This window comes from Pangasianodon hypophthalmus, chromosome 24 (genome assembly GCF_027358585.1).
Source record: "Pangasianodon hypophthalmus isolate fPanHyp1 chromosome 24, fPanHyp1.pri, whole genome shotgun sequence".
Lineage (NCBI taxonomy): Eukaryota > Metazoa > Chordata > Actinopteri > Siluriformes > Pangasiidae > Pangasianodon > Pangasianodon hypophthalmus.
Genome location: NC_069733.1, coordinates 13,236,904 through 13,257,776, shown reverse-complemented (window position 1 = coordinate 13,257,776; position 20,873 = coordinate 13,236,904). Strand labels below are relative to the sequence as shown.

At 40.0% G+C, this 20,873-nt stretch overlaps 1 protein-coding gene across 3 annotated transcripts; it reads left to right on the top strand.

Moving 5' to 3' along the window:
• The first annotated feature begins 392 nt into the window (after positions 1-392).
• On the top strand, positions 393-20,124 carry zfr (zinc finger RNA binding protein). Of its 3 annotated transcripts, none has more exons than XM_026931218.3 (19): positions 393-492; positions 769-853; positions 5,258-5,540; positions 5,625-5,994; positions 6,277-6,521; positions 6,916-7,116; positions 8,171-8,492; positions 8,589-8,782; positions 8,886-9,005; positions 9,447-9,592; positions 9,681-9,804; positions 10,532-10,734; positions 10,819-10,969; positions 11,187-11,328; positions 13,890-13,987; positions 14,800-14,895; positions 15,023-15,134; positions 17,533-17,630; positions 18,147-20,124. In XM_026931218.3, the coding sequence occupies exons 1-19, from the start codon at positions 456-458 to the stop codon at positions 18,327-18,329; spliced, it is 3,210 nt and encodes a 1,069-aa protein (XP_026787019.2). In that variant the 5' UTR covers positions 393-455; the 3' UTR covers positions 18,330-20,124. The 3 variants fall into 3 exon arrangements, 2 of the variants coding, with proteins under 2 accessions (XP_026787019.2, XP_026787018.2); XM_026931217.3 differs by having other exon boundaries at positions 9,681-9,846; XR_008300835.1 differs by lacking the exons at positions 13,890-13,987; positions 17,533-17,630; positions 18,147-20,124 and having other exon boundaries at positions 9,681-9,846; positions 15,023-15,040.
• Positions 20,125-20,873: the final 749 nt, after the last annotated feature.

The following is a 20,873-nucleotide window of genomic DNA, read 5'->3' as shown; positions in this document are numbered from 1 at the left end:
TGAAATTGCTCTCATTCTTCAGAAACTCGTTTCTTTTCACCAGAAAGTAATTGTGTGAAGTTCTAAAAATCTAGGTTTTGCTGAAATATTGCAGAAAACATTTTATGTTTAATAAAATAATGGGTAATCAAATGAAACTGTACACCTTGGTCCAAGCCATGTAATTAAGATCAAAATGTATTTATTTTAAAATGAATATTTAATATTTTCCATTCTAATATGAAACGTAGTCATTTCATGTGTTATTTTTTTTTATATAAACTTTTTGCCCATTTTCATGAAGGATATAAAATTGTAAAATTGAAATTGACTATCGTGTGTTAGCCACAGTGTTACTGTGGGAACTACATTTCCCAGAGTCCCACTGCGTGTATAACATTCTACATCCGGTTACGACACGCTCATATAAAGACAGCAGCGTTCGCAGTGCGAGTTCGTCAGAGAAGTGGAAGCCAATGATTCCCATATGTCCAGTGGTCTCCTTCACCTATGGTAAGGGGAAAATAATGATGAAAGCCCAACAGTTCAGGGCTACACACGGGCGTGGGCGGGTTGGGAGATGTTATAACTGTGTGTTAACTGTATTATGGTTTATAAACGTACTGTTGGGTGTTTGTTGTCAGCATGTAATCCGGCGCAGCGATAACGCGGGGTTTCCGTGGTTGCTAAGCTAGCATTGGGCTGTTTGCTAGCTGAGGCTAGTTAAGCTAACGTTCCTCGGCGCTGTAGCCGTAGCGCTTTAACCCCTCGCTGTGTTTCTCATTGCAGTGCCCAGCCGGCTAGGTGAAGATGCCAAAATGGCTACCGGCGGCAATTATTTTGGATTTACCCACGGTGCTGCTGCGCAGTACAGGTAAGAGGTTGAGCTGTTTTGCTGGTGTGAGTGATAAACGGGTGTAAAATCAGCAGTCTCGTGCGCTGGATGTGCGGTTTTACGTTATTTCCATTGGCATTGTTCGGTGGTGGGGGAGGGGCGGAGGGGTATGCGCGAGCCCTCTGCGCTGTCTCAATAGCCCTATCCGCATTACACTGCATTTAAATCCTCGTGCATGTTACTGTTTAAGTAATCATAGTTATATATAATAATAAAAAACCCAGGCTGGTGTTAGTGTGGTCGTTGTGGGTTTACTGACGAGCTGACGGCCATTACTGATACCTGAATCTATTGCATAACGATACCTGCGCGTGAACTATAACATGGTCTTGTTTACTGAAACATGACCTTTTTTCCTTCGAGTTTCTGATAAATTATTCAACACGAGCATCAACACTGATGCCTGTGACCAGCCTGGATGTTGTGTGTGTGCGTGTGTGTGTATCCAGGACCAGGCCTGTTGCTGTGTTTCTTATGTAGCTGTCATCCTGCACCATTTAACTCTGAGCTCCTTGCTTGTTTTTCCTACATGTGCACACCTGATTATTTGTTTAGTACAGAGTATTACAGATCTGGTGAGGGATCTGGTCACCCTCAGAATAAACCGGTTTCTATTTTTTGCATGTGTCTTAACAGGCGGTTTTCAAGGACTCCCTGAATGTCAGTCGGTCTTGTTGCAGGACATAACAAGCAGCTGCAGCGTTGCGGTGTGTCTCTAATGTCCTGCTCTGTGTATTTATACTCCAACACACTATAGGCCTGTCCATAGACCTTGTTTTAAGGGACGAAAAGCTGATCGATTGATTGAGGGATTGATTAAAAGCACTAAGATCCCAGTGCATTTCAAACCACAGTGCTGGTGAATTCTCGGTTGGTCAGAATGTGTTTTCTATAACAGCAGCTCTGACAGGAATTCAAATCAATAAATATGCTTGTGCAAAAATGATCATTTATACGATAAAAACTCATGTACAAACAATATACGTAATCTGAGCCTGATAATGTACGCTATATGGTCAAATGTTGTGAACAAATGACCATCAAAACCATATGTGATAGTCAGGTGTCCATGAACTTTTGGCCATATAATGTAATTGTAACTGTAGTCACATGTTCGCACATATCCGTTTATTATAGTAACCCCATATGTATGTTTTCCGGGTATGCATGGTGTGGAAAACCGCTACCAACACACATAAAATAGTGGGTTAGACACATCAGTTTCTTTTACCTGTTGCGACAGTAGAAAGAATTTTAAGTCAAGGTGAAGCATGTAAACTAAAGAAACCATGAGAGAAATTAACAAGGTAGCAATATCATTTTATTATAAACTTTAATACTTCAGCTTTTTATTTATGTATACACGCAAGTATTATGTATATAGTCGAGTGTTTGTTTGTTGCAATGGTATTTGTTTCTTTATTTAATATGCAGAGGCTCCATCTTAGCCTTCCTACTCCCTGCACATGTGCCCCATGCAGCAACTGATATAATGGCTTCTCCACCCTGTGTAGTGTACTTTACATGTTGTAATTGCAAACTATTTGGGATTCACAGAAATATGCAGAACTTCTGGGACGACACACATGATTAAATAATGTGGTACTTTATAACAACTATTAATGAAAAAGACAACGTCAAATATGAGTCTGTGAATTATGTATCCCTGAATCATATTCTAATCTAATACAAAACTGTTGTATAAAATCAGATGTGGTATTGCATTAAAAAAGCTGATGACAGGCAGAAGTAAAAACACGAAGGACCGAAGTGTGAAGCATGAAGTGAGCACTTACAACCTTTTTATTTTTTTGCCATTTTTTGTTGTTGCTGTGCAGCTTGTGAATCGCTACGACACTGAGACTGTAGAATATTTTCGAAAGTTACTGAAAGTAAACAGGCTGTGTGTTTTTATTTTATCCGTGGTTTTTATATTGCACCTTTGGGTGTACTATCTTTGCTTATTATTTGTTTAGCCTTAGGTTATTGACTTTGCGATAGTAAAAAAAAAAAAAAAAAAAAAAAAATAGTTGCAGGGGTAACTCTCGCTGGTATTTTATATGCACGACTGAGTTTACGTTCATTCGCATTCTCATAGGCGTGCACTGTTAGTACTGTACATGGTTGCTGCCTACTGGATACATTTTGAACTGCCGTAACAAACATGCTTGCAATTTTGGTTAGTTATAAAACTTAAATTTGACTTTTTAAGGGTGTTTTTAGGGTAGTGGTTTTTGGTTACTCATTTGGAAACAGAATATATTTAGCTACATTTTGCATTTCTTCCTTCAACCAGGGATCACATGGTTGAGCTAAATCCCAAATGGGTTCCTGTTTAATATATGTAATAAACATGGTATAACATACTACATTGTAGGCCCAACATAGTGCAGTTACCTTTATGGCATTTGGCAGATGCCCCTATCCAGTGTCGCACAGAAGTGAAAGGATGTTATATTTTAAATTTCTCATTTATACAGCTGAGCAGTTGAGGGTTAAGAGCTCAACGTTCCAGTGGTGGTGCTGGGATTTTCTTACCAATAGTCCAAAGCTTTATCCCCTGCGATACCACTGCCCATAGTGTGTACTGTATGCCAAATAGAACTGCATTTGATTTTTAGCCAAAGAAGAAAAGGAACCTTAGGAAATGTGTTTTGACAGGCTGAAAGTATGTGGACACCTGACCATCACACCCATGTGTGTTCCTTTCCCAAACTGTTGTCACAATGTTGGAAGCATGCAATTGTATAGGATGTCTTTGTATGCTGTGCTATTAATTTCCCTTCACTGAAACTAAGGGGCCCAAACCTGTTCCAGGAAGAACTTGAGTGTCCTGCACCTGACCTCAACCCCACTGAACACCTTTGGGATGAACTGAAACGCAGACTGCACCCCAGGCCTTTCACTAATGCTGTTGTGGCTGAATGAACACAAATCCCCACAGCCACGCTCCAAAATCTAGTGGAAAGACTTCGCAGAAGAGTGGAGCTTATTATAACAGTAAAGGGGGCCTAAATCTGGAACGGGATGTTCAGTAAGCACGTGGGTGTGATGGTCAGGTGTCCAAACTTTTGGCCATATAGTGTATGTTGGGTAAATAAAGTAGAACATGGACTCAAACATTAAAATATGTTTTCTTTTTTCTAATGAATGCATAAATATAATGGAAATTTAAACTGTGGTGAAACTGTAAAATGGGGTCAGTAAAATTGTGGTTGTCAAAATAGGACATCTTAGTCAGTAAAATTGGGACAGGTTTTGTCAGGAACGTATATTCAGTGACTTTAAACCTGATACTGATGTCGAAAGCTCATAGTGCAAACTATAATCTCTGTGATTGAAGTAAAGGTCCATGACCATAGCGCACATTCAGAATCTTTAAGTCAGTTACGCACTGGTGATGTCTTTTGATGCTGGCTCCCCCTAAAGCAGCTAAAGTGAATTTTACACACACAAAGGCTGGCACATGAGGGGTAATTTCAGAACGGTGTAGAGAAACTGTCATGTGATTGTCAGAAAATCGTTCTAATCTCCCCAACACCTCGCTGTTTCGTTTAATGTTAAGCCTTGGTGTGTATGATCTAGCTTACATTTAAATAATTCAGTCTTCTGAATGAAAGGTTTTACAGACAGATTTTAATGGCTATTGTTACTATTAATAGAGTGCTTGTTCATGTTTAGAAACAGCCTCCTCATTTTAATGTAAATGTTCAGCATCGAGCAACAAATTGCCCATTGATCTTTACCATTACTCCATCCCCATTCCTGCTGCGACCATTGCTGACACTTTACATTTAAAACAACCACCATGATATTTTATTACATTTATATTTTAGCTGACCCTAACGCAACACATGGCCCATAGTTCACTTCTTTCTATAAACAGTTACTCTGGTATCTCAGACATGACTTTGTACCTAACAAAACGATTCCACTGGTTTGTGTCATTCATCTTCCAGACTTTAAATACTTCTTTGCAACTCTGTCTCACAATTTCAGTCGATTACTATTTTGAAATTGGAATTTGGGCATTCTGTGCATTCAGGTTTTTCATGAGATCTGTTTAAATGGGTTAGCTTTGATGGGCTTTTAATAGTGCAAGGTCTGTTTGTGCTGTCTTGTCTTTGTTGGTGGGATTGTAGTTTTCCTGGAATATAAACAGGCCTTCTTCCATCTCTTTACTTAAATTATAAACGTTTGCTTATGTATTACCTAATGGTGATTCGCAATGGAGGTCTTTTTTTTTTTTTTTTTTTTTTTTTTTTTAAACACAGAAAATATAGGATAAAAGAAAAACTTTACTGCCATGATCAGGCAAGAAGTACAGTTTGGTTCAGAATCTAGGGTGTTTAGTTATTAAATTTTGCCTGTCTTGCCTTGCAGTCAGCAGCCAGCCGCTGGAGTAGCCTACACCCATCCTACCACGGTGGCCAGCTACACCGTGCATCAGGCGCCAGTGGCTGCTCACACCGTAGCCGCAGCCTACGCCCCCACAGCTGCCACTGTTGCTGTGGCCAGACCTGCACCCATTGCTGTCGCAGCAGCGGCCACTGCAGCAGCTTACGGGGGGTACCAGCCTGCCCACGCCACCACCGACTACGGCTATGCCCAGCGCCAGCCTGAAGTGCCCCCACCACCTCCACCGGTCACCTCACAGAACTACCAGGTAATGGAGTTTCAGACTCTAATTCTTTTGAGAGACTGAATAACTGTCTCTCTTCTGTAATCAAGTTTCCTCTTTCTCTTGCAGGATTCCTATTCTTATGTCCGTTCCTCAGCTCCAGCTGTAGCGTATGACAGTAAACAATACTACCAACAACCCACAGCTACGGCAGCTGTAGCAGCAGCAGCCCAACCACAGCCCACAGTGGCAGAGACCTACTACCAAACAGCCCCCAAAACGGGATACAGCCAGGGTGCCACACCGTATACGCAGACCCAGCAGACCCGCCAGGTTACAGCCATAAAGCCAGCCACCCAGAGTCCAGCCACCTCCACCTTCTCCATCTACCCAGTGTCCTCCACTGTACAGCCAGTAGCAGCAGCAGCTGCTGCAGCCTCCGTGGTCCCGTCTTACTCTCAGAGCCCTACATACAGCACCAACGCTGTTACATACTCAGGTAAAAAGCTTTGAACTTGACATGTTGGCTTCTTTATTTGCTGACTGATTTTGTGAAGTGAATTTTTTTTTTTCCTTTTAAACTCTGCATCACTGCAGTTAACTGTGCTGTGGAATCATTTGAATCTCATTTTGTCACTTTTGTGTGATTATTAAGTGCAGACCAGTTAGACCAGTTTATTACAAAAGTAATCACTAAAAAGTAGCATTATTTGAAGTTATCATAATGTGTCCATCCTCAATGCAGCACCTTTGATCATTGCTCCCTTGAATCTATTTCCAGGCACGTCATATTCAGGTTATGAGGCAGCTGTATACTCTGCGGCATCCTCTTACTACCAGCAACAGCAGCAGCAGCAGCAGCAGAAGCAAGCCGTCGCTGCCGCGGCAGCCACCGCTGCCTGGACCGGAAGCACATTCACCAAGAAAACACCCTTCCAGAACAAAACACTCAAACCCAAACAACCACCGAAACCACCACAAATACACTACTGTGATGTGTGCAAGATTAGCTGTGCTGGGCCACAGGTAGGCCCTCTTCCTTTTCACTTTGCCTCATAACCCATGTCTAAATCTAATGACTAGTTTATTGCAGTAGTTCTAATAGCCTCCTCCCTTTAAGGCTACCTGAGAGAGATAGTTATGCATCATCAGTGTAGAAATGCTTGCAGAGTGCATGTCCTCTATATAAGAGAGAACAAGAGAGAAACCTAAAACTGAACGCTCTCTGGGGCATTGGCTGGTAAATTTTTTTTTTATTGTTTTCTTTTTGTGGGGGGGGTTACTGAGTTGATGTACGGATTCATTTTTATGTACCTCCACTTATACCCAATATTTCCGTCTCATTATGGGGATTGAGTCTACTGACCCGGCTTCTGCACAGTGGAATATTGTTTAACAGCCTTTCTGTTCATTATTGTAGACATACAAGGAACATCTAGAAGGTCAGAAGCACAAGAAGAAGGAGGCAGCGCTGAAGGTCTCTCAGAGCAGTAATAGCAGCAGTGGCGGCAGCAGCTCGGCCCGCAGCACACAGAACCAGCTTCGCTGCGAGCTTTGCGACGTTGCCTGCACCGGAGCAGATGCCTATGCTGCCCACATCCGTGGAGCTAAACACCAGAAGGTAAATGAATCATCTTTAGAAGCACTGATCTCACATCAACTCCCACAACCAGCAGAGGTTTATGTAACTTAAGCATTTATCTTATATATTTCTTCAAACAAAAATAGGAATAACGGCAGTGAACTTATGTAACAAGCATGAAGGCTGGAAGAGAGAGATTTGTTCTCTTCAAACATTCTGCTCAAAAAAGTTTGCATATCAAGTTGGGACGGGCATTTCTGGCAAAATTACTCTTCACACGTTTCAGGGCATTATTTGATTAATATTCCAATGTTCAAGCTAACACTCACACAGGAAAAATTACACATACGGCACAAAATATGAAGTCTTGATCTGCTACACTGTGTGTGAATTTGCAGTGCGCCTGGTGGTAAGCACACTTTAACCTCGCTGTTCAAGTACATCATCAAATTCCAAACTTTAATTTCACAACATCCTCATGAGGCAGTGATGTAACTTACTGCATGTTTAACTGTTTAAATTTAACTGTCTTCTACTGTACTAACGTATGGTTCGTTGATTCATGCATCTGAGAATTTCAGGTTCGTTGAATAGCTTTGCGAATTGTATGTAGTCCACTATAGAGGACTGAGGGAACCAACAAGGAAATAAATCTTTATTTTAAATAATGAAATAATTATTCTAATGGAAAAGTAATTAAAATGTTAAATAAAAACGTAAACAATTAAATGAAATATTTTTCAACGTTTAACGTGAACACGAAAGTGGCATCCAAAACGAGAAGCATCCAAAACGACCTTCGGAGAAGTCCTGAGAACAGCAAGACGCGATTTGTGAAAGCACATGTTTTATTGTGTATTCAAATAAAAAAATTAACTTTGAAAGCATGATCCAACATGAAATGGATTGTACTAGGCAAGCAACTCTTGTGATTACTATTAAATAATTCTGAAGCACCGGCTTTATGAATCAAGATTCTATAAAATCTTTGAAAATATGGACTCATCCCTTTTAAGAGCCCTTTGCCCATACAGCCTTTTCTATGCCTTATCCTTGTGTTTACATACTAATTTATTTCTTTTGTCATTGTTAGGTTGTAAAACTACACACCAAACTCGGGAAACCCATTCCTTCCACGGAGCCGAGTGTGGTGACGCAGACGTCCACGTCCACGTCCACCACAGCAGCTCCCAGTAAAACGGCCAGTGCTGCCATCAGCAGTTCCACCAGCAGCACAGCATCTTCCATGAACATCTCCTCCTCCACCGGCTCCAGTTCCTCCTACCTGAAACCCCTCAGCATGGTTAACAACGCTGCAGCCTCAGGTCTGCAGGGCAAGAGTCCTGCTCCCAGCAACATTTCTTCAACCGCTGCCACAATCAAGAAAGTCAACACACCCAAGATAAACTTCGTTGGTACTTGCTGTACTTGATTTTGCTCCAATATTTGTCATTTACAAATATCTTAAGCTAACCTAAATATGATCTTCTTTTTTTTTTTCTTTTCTGCAGGGGGAAACAAATTACAGACAACTGGTGTTAAGATGGATGAGTCAAAAGTTGAGGCAGCCAAACCTGTTCAGAACTCGTTAGGCGCACCGTCACAGGAAGTTAAAAACGATACACCTGATCCGCTGTCCCCTCAATCAGCTCTGGCAGCTTTGCAGAGTGATGTTCAGCCTGTTGGCCATGACTATGTTGAAGAGGTACAGTGGCTTATTGAGAAGCCCTCGTGCACATTGTCGACATATTCCCAAAACACTATCTGTTTGTTATGAATGCATAATGGAGAAATGTCTGGCTCTACAGGTTCGGAATGACGAAGGAAAAGTCATCCGGTTCCACTGCAAGCTGTGTGAATGCAGTTTTAACGATCCCAATGCGAAGGAAATGCATCTTAAAGGGAGGCGACATCGTTTGCAATATAAGGTTGGTGGATATTAATTTTGTTGTTGGCTTATAGACTATAAAGGGTGTACGGTTGGTGTGCCACTTAATCTAAGCTTAATAATAAACTGATTTAAAAATTGTTGAGTAAAACATACTTGTTGATATGGAGATGTTTTCTGTAAGGTCACATTTACGTGAAACTCGTTTAAGGCATCACTATATTTGCTTTGTAACCTTCGGAAGTAAAGCTGTTCCTTTGTTTTTCACCATTGGATAGTGGATGATGTTGTGTTTTTGTGGTTTCCTTATAACAAGCTGCTTTTTTTGGTCTTGTAAACTTAGAGACATTTTGTGGGGAATGTGTTAACAGGAACTAACTTGTTTTGTGGAGGTTCCACATCATTACACATGAGTAAACCTTTTTGCATTTCTTTTCAGTTTTGATTAAAATACTGTTAATGTTCTTTGCCTGCAATGTAGAAAAAAGTGAACCCAGACCTCCAGGTGGAAGTGAAGCCCAGCATCCGAGCCCGGAAGATCCAAGAGGAGAAGATGAGGAAACAAATGCAAAAGGAGGAATACTGGCGACGCCGTGAAGAAGAAGAGCGTTGGAGGATGGAGATGAGGTTCAGAGGAGTTTAATGCATATTTGAAGGTTTTCACAGCAAATTTCAGATAAGTGTCTCATGCTTTCTGCTGTTTGGTTTTCTGCAGGCGCTATGAGGAGGACATGTACTGGCGACGAATGGAGGAAGAGCAACACCACTGGGAGGAGAGGCGTAGGATGCCCGATGGTGGCTATCCACAAGGTCCACCTGGACCTCCTGGTCTGCTTGGGGTGAGACCTGGAATGCCCATCCCACAGCCGCAAGGCCCTGTGGTTAGTCCTTCACTAGCCAGAAGTGCTTTTCGTTTATGTGTTAATATCCTTAGTGTTAATACAGTATGTAATAATGAGACACAGCTTGGATCAACAGGAAAAAGCAGATTTTTTTTTTTTTTCAGCTTTACAGCAGTGTCGCTGATAACTGTATTTACACATAAACAATACAGGCAACTGTAATCTAAGCACTGAAGAGATTGCACTGTTGCAGATGGATTACAGATGTAAATCCTGTGTTAATAAGAATGTGTATCATCTTGGGCTGTGTATATCTTGACATTTTAAAGTCTAACTTTTTATTTGTGTAATAGTAACCCAGCAAATCGGATGGATTTACAAAAATCTATAATTTGACAGTATAAAAAGTCGCACCTTGAATAATAATGAATATGATGTTCCTGCCCAATTAGTATGTACAGTTAAGGGTTATATAGTCATAACTGTCAAAATACTTATGTATTTGCCAAAACTGGACTTCATGCCCGTGTATGCACATGTGTATTTGTGTATTTACTTCTGCAACAGTGCAGCATGCTCAGTAGTTACATTATAATCGTAATTATAGTTTATGTAACTGTACAGGTATTAGAGACACTTACCATAAAGTGGGACCGGAAAAGGCCTTTCCATTCAGAACGTTTTATGTCAACGTTATCATGACATTTCGGTTGTTTGATTTCAGCCCCCACGGCGCCCTGATTCTTCCGACGATCGTTATGTGATGACCAAACATGCTGCTATTTACCCCTCTGAAGAGGAGCTCCAGGCCATTCAGAAGATTGTGTCCATCACCGAGCGTGCCCTCAAGCTTGTATCGGACATCATTACTGACCAAGACAAGGGCAAAGAAGAGGACAAAGAAAAGAAAGAGCCTCCCAAAGACAGGTGAGCTGGCACTTGTTTATAATTTGCAAGCCTATCTTTGTCTTGTAAGTTGAGTCAGTGACGCTTTGTTTTTGCATATTGCAGAGCACTGAAGGGAGTGATGAGGGTTGGTGTTCTGGCCAAAGGACTACTCCTGCGTGGAGATAAGAACGTCAACCTTGTTCTTCTTTGCTCTGAGAAACCCAGCAAGAGTCTGCTGTCACGCATTGTGGAGCACCTCCCTAAACAACTCGCAGTATGTTAGAAAAATTGCATTGGTTTACGTTTATAAAGTGGCATTGTGTTCTAACGAAAGGTGTTAGAAATTGCAGATCACAGCTCTGTTCCATTCTGCATGTATGTTATACTGTAAACATGCTTCGTGATTCTGCTAATCACTGTAAGGAAGTCAGTTTCCTTGTTTCTCTTGCTACTCCCCATCAATATCATCCCCTAACCCATGTGTTTCTTAGCTTGTCACACCAGAGAAGTATGAGGTGAAAGGCTCGGTCCAAGAAGCTGCAATCATCTTGACTTCCTGTGCTGAGCCCAAGATGCAGGTGACCATCACTCTGACCTCACCAGTCATCAGAGAGGAGAACACCCGGGATGGAGGTTGGGAAAGATGTTATTCCCTTACCTTGGCCACCTATCAAATTAATTTAATTTGTTGATTTGACACCCCAAAGAGCCTATCTGCTGGCACAGAGGAGATGGTCTCATTTTTTTAGTAAGACGTTTGATTACCCCATGGAAATGAGCGTCTTTTGCTCTGCTTCCCCGTGAAGATTATATGAAGATTTGTATGAAGTGTAAAACCTGGTATGTGCTTGAGCTTGGTCAGGGTCATAATATGAATGGAAAGGAATTCCTATGAAATCCTATGAGTGCCTTCAAAAGCATTTAAAATTGGAGCTTTTAATCTAACTTGATTTTAAATTCTAGAAGTTCTTCTTGTTTTTTACAATACATTTTCACTCCTGATGTGTCTCACTGAGAGTTTGTTTTTAAACTTCTGATCATGCCTGAAAGCGATATTTTGAAGGCAAATATTCGTAATGTTATGGAAGAATTCCTCAGTTTCTTAAAGAGAATTTATTAATTAATTGAATGAGGTGTGAGCATTCTGAATTGATGTAGGCATTGGGCTGGGATTTGGCTTTTAACAAACTCAAGTTCACCACTACCAGGTTTTACTTGTCTTGTTTATCTACTTGCCAGCAGTGTTGCTCAGGGCTCTCTCTGTAACACCTCTTCAGTGCTCTTGAAGCTCTCTCCAAAACAAGCATGATAAGTGTTTTGCATTGTGTAAGTCTAGTTAGTCCTGAGTAAGATTCATTTTTGTTTCCTGTGTTCCAGGGGATTCTCTACTGTATCTATAAATAACCAAGGATTTAGGATGAAATGTTTTCATTTAAAAGACTAGGGATTCACCAGATAAACAGAATTATTGTAGGAACTGGTAAAGTAGCTGTAAGCCGTGGGAAAGTCTGTAATGTCCCCACAGGAAACAAATCTTTTGATTGGTGGTCACTAGATTCACCATTCTGAAGACCCTTATTCCAAAATGAAAGTGCTCCCCTGAGTGAATCAATCCACTGCATGATTAATGATTGGTTTTTAGAGCATCTTATTAATTATGCTTCACTCTAGACCCAAAAATCCCTTTACATTTACCAGAAAACTTAAGGTCTTTTAGTTCCAAGTTATATAACTACCCTTCCTTTGTCTTGTTTTTTTGACAATGGAATGTGGCTGAAATTATGTTAAATGCAGGCCCCAATTCTGTGCTCAGATGTCACCATTCCTGTTTGGGTCCTTAGGGGAGTATCAGTAAGCTTTTGGGAGGAAGGCTTTGTTAGAGGAATCTTTGGTTGGACCTGGCTTTTATAGCCTTCGGTCTGCAGTGACCTATGGGGGTTTTCCAAACCCACTCAAGGCAGGTATGCATGCAGTGATGTCCTAACCCCTCTCGCTGGGAGCTTCGTGTTTTCTTTCCAGCACGCATTGCTGCCTTCATGTATCCAAAGCTTTACAAGTCCAGCCCAAAGCCTCCTTGCGTTCTGAGTAACTTGTTTCCCATCTGAGGCTACGTCTACCAGCTCCGGAAGGATTTTTGACCAAGGTCCCTTCCCAAACCCTCTCAAACACTTTGCCACACCTACTATTGCCACTGTAGTAGGTCACACCAAGCACGTATCACATAAAAGCATTCTGCATTCTCCTCGATCTCCCCTTTTCTGTACCATGCTAATAAACTATAAATGCAAAGCCATAGTGTGGCCCCACAACATTTTGTACTTTAGGATAAATTTACAAGAATAAAAAAGGGGTTTTCCAAATTTCATTTTCCTTCCCCTAAATGATTTTGTAACGAGTGTCAGGCTTTTAATGTTAACTTGTTTATTTAGGTTGTATATATTTTATATTACATTTATCCTAATGCTACATATGTTTGTTTAATATTTATTTATTTATTTTATTTTATTTTATTTAGATTGAGCAAGCTACAGAATGGATTCCGTTCCAAGTAACCAACTGCAAGGATAAAATAAGCTAATATGTGGAAGAGGAATCTTGTCTGGTTTAACAAAACCATTTGATTGCTGGTATTTATTCCAAAAAAAAAATAAATAAATGCGTTGTATTGAGCTACACTATTGCTTTGGCGGTAGCATGAGAAAATTATGAAATTGTCATGCCCCTCGAAAAAGACCCACCTGTAGTAGAAAACAAAAAACTTACACCAATATGGACACAGTAGTACAACATGTGTGGTTTTAAATATTTAATTTGGTAACCAGTAAGATCACTTCACACATTCAAGGTGGTTCCAGCCAATGCTGTATTTTGGATTGGTCAAAAAGTGTGAAGGCATTTCTCCCCTGCCATCATCAGTCCTTCATTCTCCATTCTCCATGTTTGTCAACACTATTCCCCAGTCCAGTGTTGTACCATTCTCTTGTCTAACTGATAGTACAGCTGATTGTTTCAAAGATGTTGGTTCCCGTTTTCAGATAAGATAAAACGTCATTTGACAAGCTACCCCAAATATAGGTAGAATTGTAGTCAGGGAAACAATTTGGTATGTGTGGCAATGTGTTCTTGGCAGTCTCTCTGTGACCTGGTCAAACACCCGTTCCTCACCACCGTTTGACAATTCGATCCATTTTTAGATGTAACCTCGGGTATGGTGAAAGACCCAGCGGACGTCTTGGACAGGCAAAAATGCCTTGACGCTCTGGCTGCCCTACGCCACGCTAAGTGGTTCCAGGTTCGGAACATCATTTTTCTTTCTTCATGTAGCCTTATGAGATGTATTCTTTTTATGTACTCATTTGCTTTTAGTATTTAATTTTTGGTTATTGACATTTTAACCCTGAAAAATAAAAAGTAATACAAGGATGCTATCAGTAACTACATTAAATAACTGGGAATTACAAAATGTTATTTTATTTCAGTTTTTTGTTGTTTTTAAGCATCCTTGCATACAATGAATTTGTTAAAATGTATATAAAATGGAGCAGTACTTGAATTAGATTACGAAAAAAAATTCCATAAGGCTGCAGAATACCTTTGCATAAAAATATCACCGATAAGAGCTTTCATGTTGACCGTTTGTTCTTTGTGATTATTTATTTATTTGTTTGTTTCTTTTGGGGATTGAGAGGAAAGGAATATCTGATTAGTTTACTGTGATGTTGCTGTCACGCAAGCACACACAGGCAAAGTAAAGCAGATTTCCTTGACTGTTTCAGTTCCTATGCTACTCTTTCAAACTGATCTCTTTGTAAATGAGAGTTTTGATTGTGAAGTATTTGGAAATCTGAGGTCAGAGTTTACAAGATGACCAGGGAAACATTCCAAGTGCATCTTGCAAACATTGAACTCTCATACTAACTACGAGGTAAAATACTGCTGGGAATGGCAGCTTATTCAAAAGCATTGGCTAAAGAGTGTGTAAACCAAGTAAAAGCTTCCATTGTGAACAGTAGTGTTGCACCTCTCACTGAGACCCACCATGTCATCTGCTCTCTGCTGTAAATGCACCATTGACTCACTTAACTTGACTTTATTGCACTGAAGGCTAGAGCCAATGGACTCCAGTCCTGCGTGATTGTTATTCGTATCCTGCGTGACCTTTGTCAGAGAGTACCCACCTGGTCTGCTTTTCCAAGCTGGGTGAGTAGGAAGATGAGATCTGTTCATACTGGGCTTTAGGATATCCAAAAGGTTTTTAAGGAGTCCTCTGAAGTATTGGCTCTGGAAGACCAAAAGTTGCATAGTAACTAGGTTTTCTCTATCCAAGGCCATGGAGCTGCTTGTGGAGAAGGCAATCAGCAGTGCCTCTGGACCGATGAGCCCTGGTGATGCACTGAGACGAGTCTTTGAATGTATTGCCTCTGGCATTCTGCTCCCTGGTAAGATTGTGTTAAAACAAGTACAACTTTGTCAGTTAACTGCAATGTTCTTTACTTAAGAACAGTCATCTGTAGTAAATAATATAAAATACTTACACACATATATATAAAATATATATAAAATATATAAGGGTGTTTTCCCACTTATTCAGAATACCTGAGTATGCACCTAGGATTAGTTCTGGACATCGTTGCAGGTTTGTTTTCACGTGGAAGAATTTTTTTTGCCCCAAAAAAAAAGACTTTCCTGTCATTTTTGTTTTGCATGCTGTTTTAGCGAAATTGAATATGTATATATTACTTTGCTGTTGTTAATTGGAACCTGCTGGTAACACTCAAACCACGATAAAAGGTCCTCATGCAGGACCTTCAGTACCCCCAAACAAGGTGATGCTTGTGTTACTATTTAACATTGCTGTTTGTGCTGCAATTTTTTTTTTTTTTTTTAACTGGAGCGCCAATGGCACACCAAGCCTTCTAGCTCAACATCAGTGCCTGATTGCACTAATGCTCTTGTGGCTGAATAGGCACAAATCCCCACAGCCTCACTTCAGAATGTATTGGAAAACCTTTATAGCACCAGACAGCAGACTAACTCCATATTAATTCCTATAATTTTGGAATGGGATGTTCAACGTGCACATAAGGGTGCGATGGACAGGTGTCCACATACTTTTGGCCATGTAGTGTATGTTCTATACCTGGAGGTATAGAAATGGCCTATGCATTCTAGGGAGGCTGTTGGCAGTAGAAGTGTGGTATGTTTTCTTGTGTGCATGTGCTACTGTACTACTTCAGTATCCACCAAGGCGGCAACCTCTGCATCTTTTCGAACTGCTGCTTGTGCTGCATCACAGGGCAGCATAACACTCTTGGAGAAAAGCACTATCCGTCCTGTTTTGCATACATGAGCTTGCAGACATCCACGATTTGCTATTGTTCCTCTGATCAACAGGAGAGAGACAGTAATGTCGTCTCTCCCACCCAGAGAGCATAGCCAATTTTGCTGCCTTGACTCCCAGCCACAGATAGCTGTGGTATTGTCAGGATTCTAACTTTCAATCTCTCAACAACAGGATGAACGCTTTACTGTTGCACCACTTGAGCACCCAGATGTGGCGTTTTGGAGACGAGATTCAGCTGCTTCCATAACTGTCCTGCCCATTGGGAACCAGTGCTTACTACATGAGGATGATTTAAGGCTTCAAAAGACCAGTAAAGTTACTGTTCTGACAGTAATCAATGTTCCTACAACAGCACTGCAGTCATATAACCACCATTCTCATTGGAGTCAAGTGAGAAAGGCAGGCCATCGTCTTAAATTTCAGCAGCAGAAATGTAAATTAATGTCTGCTGTACATCCTGCCCGATTCGGTGTTGAATGACTGTGTCCTCCGAGTGTCATTGAGGGGTTGAGCTATTTCTGCATATGAATTTACCAAGGCTCTGTTATTTCAGAAGCCCTGTAAGTAATGCATTTTTGGGCAACAGTCAGCTCCCTGGCAGTCTTAATTGCTTATGTTCTTTCTTGAGTTATTTTAGTGCTCTCCTTGAGCTCCACCGTTCAAGGTAGGTAATTAAAGACTACAATTTGAGCTGTGTTTGGACCAACTTGTGCCCTTTGTCAGTGTAATCCTGCAAGGTTGTGATGTGCTTTTCTTGCTGCTCATATCAGCATATTGAAAGATGGTTGCCTTAATGCAGTGATCTACACCACATTCTCAGGCCAGAGTGTAGGGTAACGCTGACCACCCAGCTTTGAATATTAGCCAAAGCTGAGACTGTGGTGGTAGGTAAACGATCTGGGCTTCACATCAACAGGCAAAAATAAGGTTAAAAAATTTAAGGCAAACATATGATAAGCAGATAAGTTACCAGTGATATTATCTGATGATAATTTATGCAACCTTTAGTGTACTGAGTGTGGTGTGTTTTTTTTTTTTTTTTTTTAATTAAACTGTAGGTTCACTACTTTTAGAGCCACTGTTGGCTTATACCAGCATTTGTCTTTGTTTCCACCTTTCTATGTAAAGCATCTTAAATAGAACCATACTGCAAATGAATCTCTCAAGTAAGTTAAATCATAATCGTTTTAGTATATAAAATGGATTTGGCAGATTATCCAATTGTCTGATTAGATGGTTCAGATTTCATGTTACTTTTTCCTTATTACTCAAACAAATCCTTTTTCCTTTTGCTTTTGCTTTTTCAGCAATACTTTAGTATACCTTAAAATACCAACACATTTTCACAGGTTGTTTTTGATGCCCAAATGGTGTTTTCCCCTAAATGATTTCTAGCTTGACGGTGGAACCTAATTTCAATAATGGCAGAATGTAGAACTGTTCACTGAAGGATGACTATAGCCCATTTAATAAGACTAATGCTTTTGATCCAGGTGGCCCAGGGTTAATGGACCCATGTGAGAAAAATCCAACAGACACCCTGGGTACCATGGAGGAGCAGCAGAGAGAGGATATAACGTCTAGTGCACAGGTAAGCCAAGTGGAATCTTCTAGGACCATCCTTCAATAACTAACAAAACTGACAAAGATGTTTTGCTTAGGGGGGCACGGTGGCTTAGTTGTTAGCACATTTTCCTCGCACCTCCGGGGTTGGGGGTTCGACTCCTGCCTTCACCCTGTGTGCGGAGTTTGCATGTTCTCCCTGTGCTTCAGGGGTTTCCTCTGGGTAGTCCAATTTCCTCCGAGATCCAAAGACATCCCTTGTAGGCTGATTGGCATTTCCAAATTGTCCGTAGTGTGTGAATGTGTGTGACTGTGCCCTGCGATGGGTTAGCACCCTGCCAGGGTGTCCCCCGCCTTGTGCCCCGAGTTCCCTGTGTAGGATAAGCAGTAGAGAAAATGGATGGATGGATATTTTGCTCAATTACCTTGAGTAAATAGATCGGCATCTTTGTGCTAGTGAACTCACTAGTCCTACAGGTTGAACTAGAAATTGTCATCTCATCAGTCTGAGAACCATAATTCCTATTCTTCTCTTTTTTGACAGTTTGCCCTGAGGCTCTTGGCGTTCCGTCAGATCCATAAAGTTCTAGGCATGGACCCTTTGCCTCAATTGAACCCACGCTTCAACATGAGGAGCAATCGCAAGAGGAGGCGCGACAACAGCGACGGCACAGACGGCTTCGAGGGTGAGGGGAAGAAGGACAAGAAGGACTTTGATGGCTTCTAAGCAAGCTTCACAGGCTCACCCATATCTTGTTCAAAGTCTCTGTATTCCAGTGGTGCAAAAGCTGATTTCTTTAGGTCTCTGTGCATGCTCATTGCTGCTGCTCAGAAACAGTTTTATGGCTTGTAAGAAGCCCGTCGATGAGCATCTTAATGGCTTTCCGTTTGCTTCTAGTGCCTGTAAATGACCTATGATGGCAGCTTGGTCAATGTTAAGCTTAATTTCAAAAACGCATCGTTATTTACTAAAATATTTAACATGCACAGAATTGTTTTGGTGACGTAAAAGAGCCTGTAACTGGATAGTTTATTATTTGTGCTCTAATCATTTGTTACTAAATTAATATACGTTAACAGATTTTGCTTGTGCTGAGTGTAATTGTCAAGATATTTGTACACTCCAGAAACACTTCTAGCATAGGGGTGTTTAACATATTTCATGATAAATTGGACCTATGGGACACAATATTACTACTACTAAAACAGGTTCTTCAGCCTGCAGAATGTTTTGGATAATGTGTTAATTCACCCTCAGGAACCAAAAGGAACTATGTTGAGATTCATACTAAATCTGAAATCATCAATAGCTTGGTATGTCCCAAGGTAGCATGTTCAAGCCATGATTTGGTGTTGATTAAGGTTTAAAAAAAAGAAAAAAGATAAACCATACAATAGAACAGATTTTGTTTGATGCATTTTAAAATTGCAATGTAAGAATTTGACAATGGCTTAAGCTTAGAAATGTAACTTACTTTCTTTCTTTTTTTCTTTCTTTTTTTTTTTTTTTTTTTTAATTTAATTTAAATTTTTTTTTTAATATTTTATTTTTGTGTGTTTTTGAACGGAGACATTCCTCATAACCACAAAGCCTAAGCTAAACTGTAACCCATTCATTGTTATAATGAATGGTGACTGGGCATTGGAGTATAAAACCTTGTGTTCCACAGCACTAATAAAACCTGCCGGTTCCCTTTTAGCCATTTGTGATGTACATCTTTGGCTATACTGTTACGTCAAGTAGAAAAATATGTCCTAATTCTATTACGCATAATGCAAGTGGGGTGAAGCTGACCTTGTTTAAAGGCTATTCTGCTAGTGTATTCTAATGTTCGCAAGCTTCTGTTGCATTGCCGTAAGACCCTGATCTCTGAGAGCAGACTTGGGCCCTGTACAAATGCATGTGTTATCCCCATTCTCAGTGGTCCCTAATTCATTTCTGTACTAGGTGACAGCATTGATTTTAGAAATAACCACAACATTTACATGAGCATGTCCTTTTCATTAGTGGTTCTAGATTTGCAAAGGAAATCTCATGCACTGAGGGAGGCGCTAAATCCTATATTCGAAGCAGAGATCACTTGTTTGTAATAGGCCCAAGTCTGCCTAACATTTGTGTTCATAGTGCTGTAATCCCTAAATATATCTGTGTACATATGCATATAATCATATGTAGCTATGTGTAGGCTATGTTTGATCTTTAATATATGAGCATTGATGAGCATATATCTAATCTTGCAATATAGCTTCAAGAAATTGTATAATTTTATGGAAGCATGGCAGTGTTCCAAGTTTTGATTTTTGTTTTATTGTTTTATCTGTTTAGATGAGCAGCTGCTTGCTTTTCACTTTTGTTTAACTATTCATCGTTTGTTTAAAAAAAATCTATTCAAGGGTGAAAAGATGGGGAAAGTGTTCATTCTGTGTTTTTAATTGCAGATGTAGATTTATCCTTTCAATAGCCTGTCATTCGCTGTCACGGTACTACTGCATAACAATAGACAATAAAAACCTTCACAGAATCCATGGTTTTATTTTCCCACTTTGAGCATTTAAGGTGTGTAATGTGTTTCTACAACAATGTGTGTGAAGTGAGATCTAGTTGGACACCTTGCCCCATATGTACTTGTATCCAGCAGGGACTAAAGACTAAGCATGCAAGGGAAGGAAGGATATGTGGAGAAACTATCCTTCCTGTTTTGAATTGTTAGTGGACAGGAAGTGGCCGTGTTGCATTTTTCTACAATGAAAAGCAATCCATTGTAACCTTATGGGCACTGAATAAATTCTTTCAGTTTATTTTATAACATTCTAATTTTAGGCTTTCAGACCATTTTAATTATATAATATATTGTGTGTGTTTTATTTATATTTATTTATATTTATATATATATATATATATATATATATATATATATAGAAAGAAAGGGTCGTCCACAGGGCTGTTATCACAGAAGTGACCCAGCAAACATAAATTCATCCCAGTTTCATCATTGCACCATCATATTTTATCATATTTAGTGGAGGATCTTGGTCATTCCTTTAGATGATAAGATTATGGTTTGTTTTTGACACTGTACATTATTCATTTCCAATTTTTCTCATGATAAAACATCATTTTTTAAAACAATTTTCCATTAACATCATTCCCTGGAGTGTTTTATTGCTGTTGTAAGACAACAATTTGTGAACATTAACCATTTTTTTAACTTATTAAAGAATTACGTAGTTGTATCCATTTGTAGTGCCATTTAATTATGTAGGTTTTTGT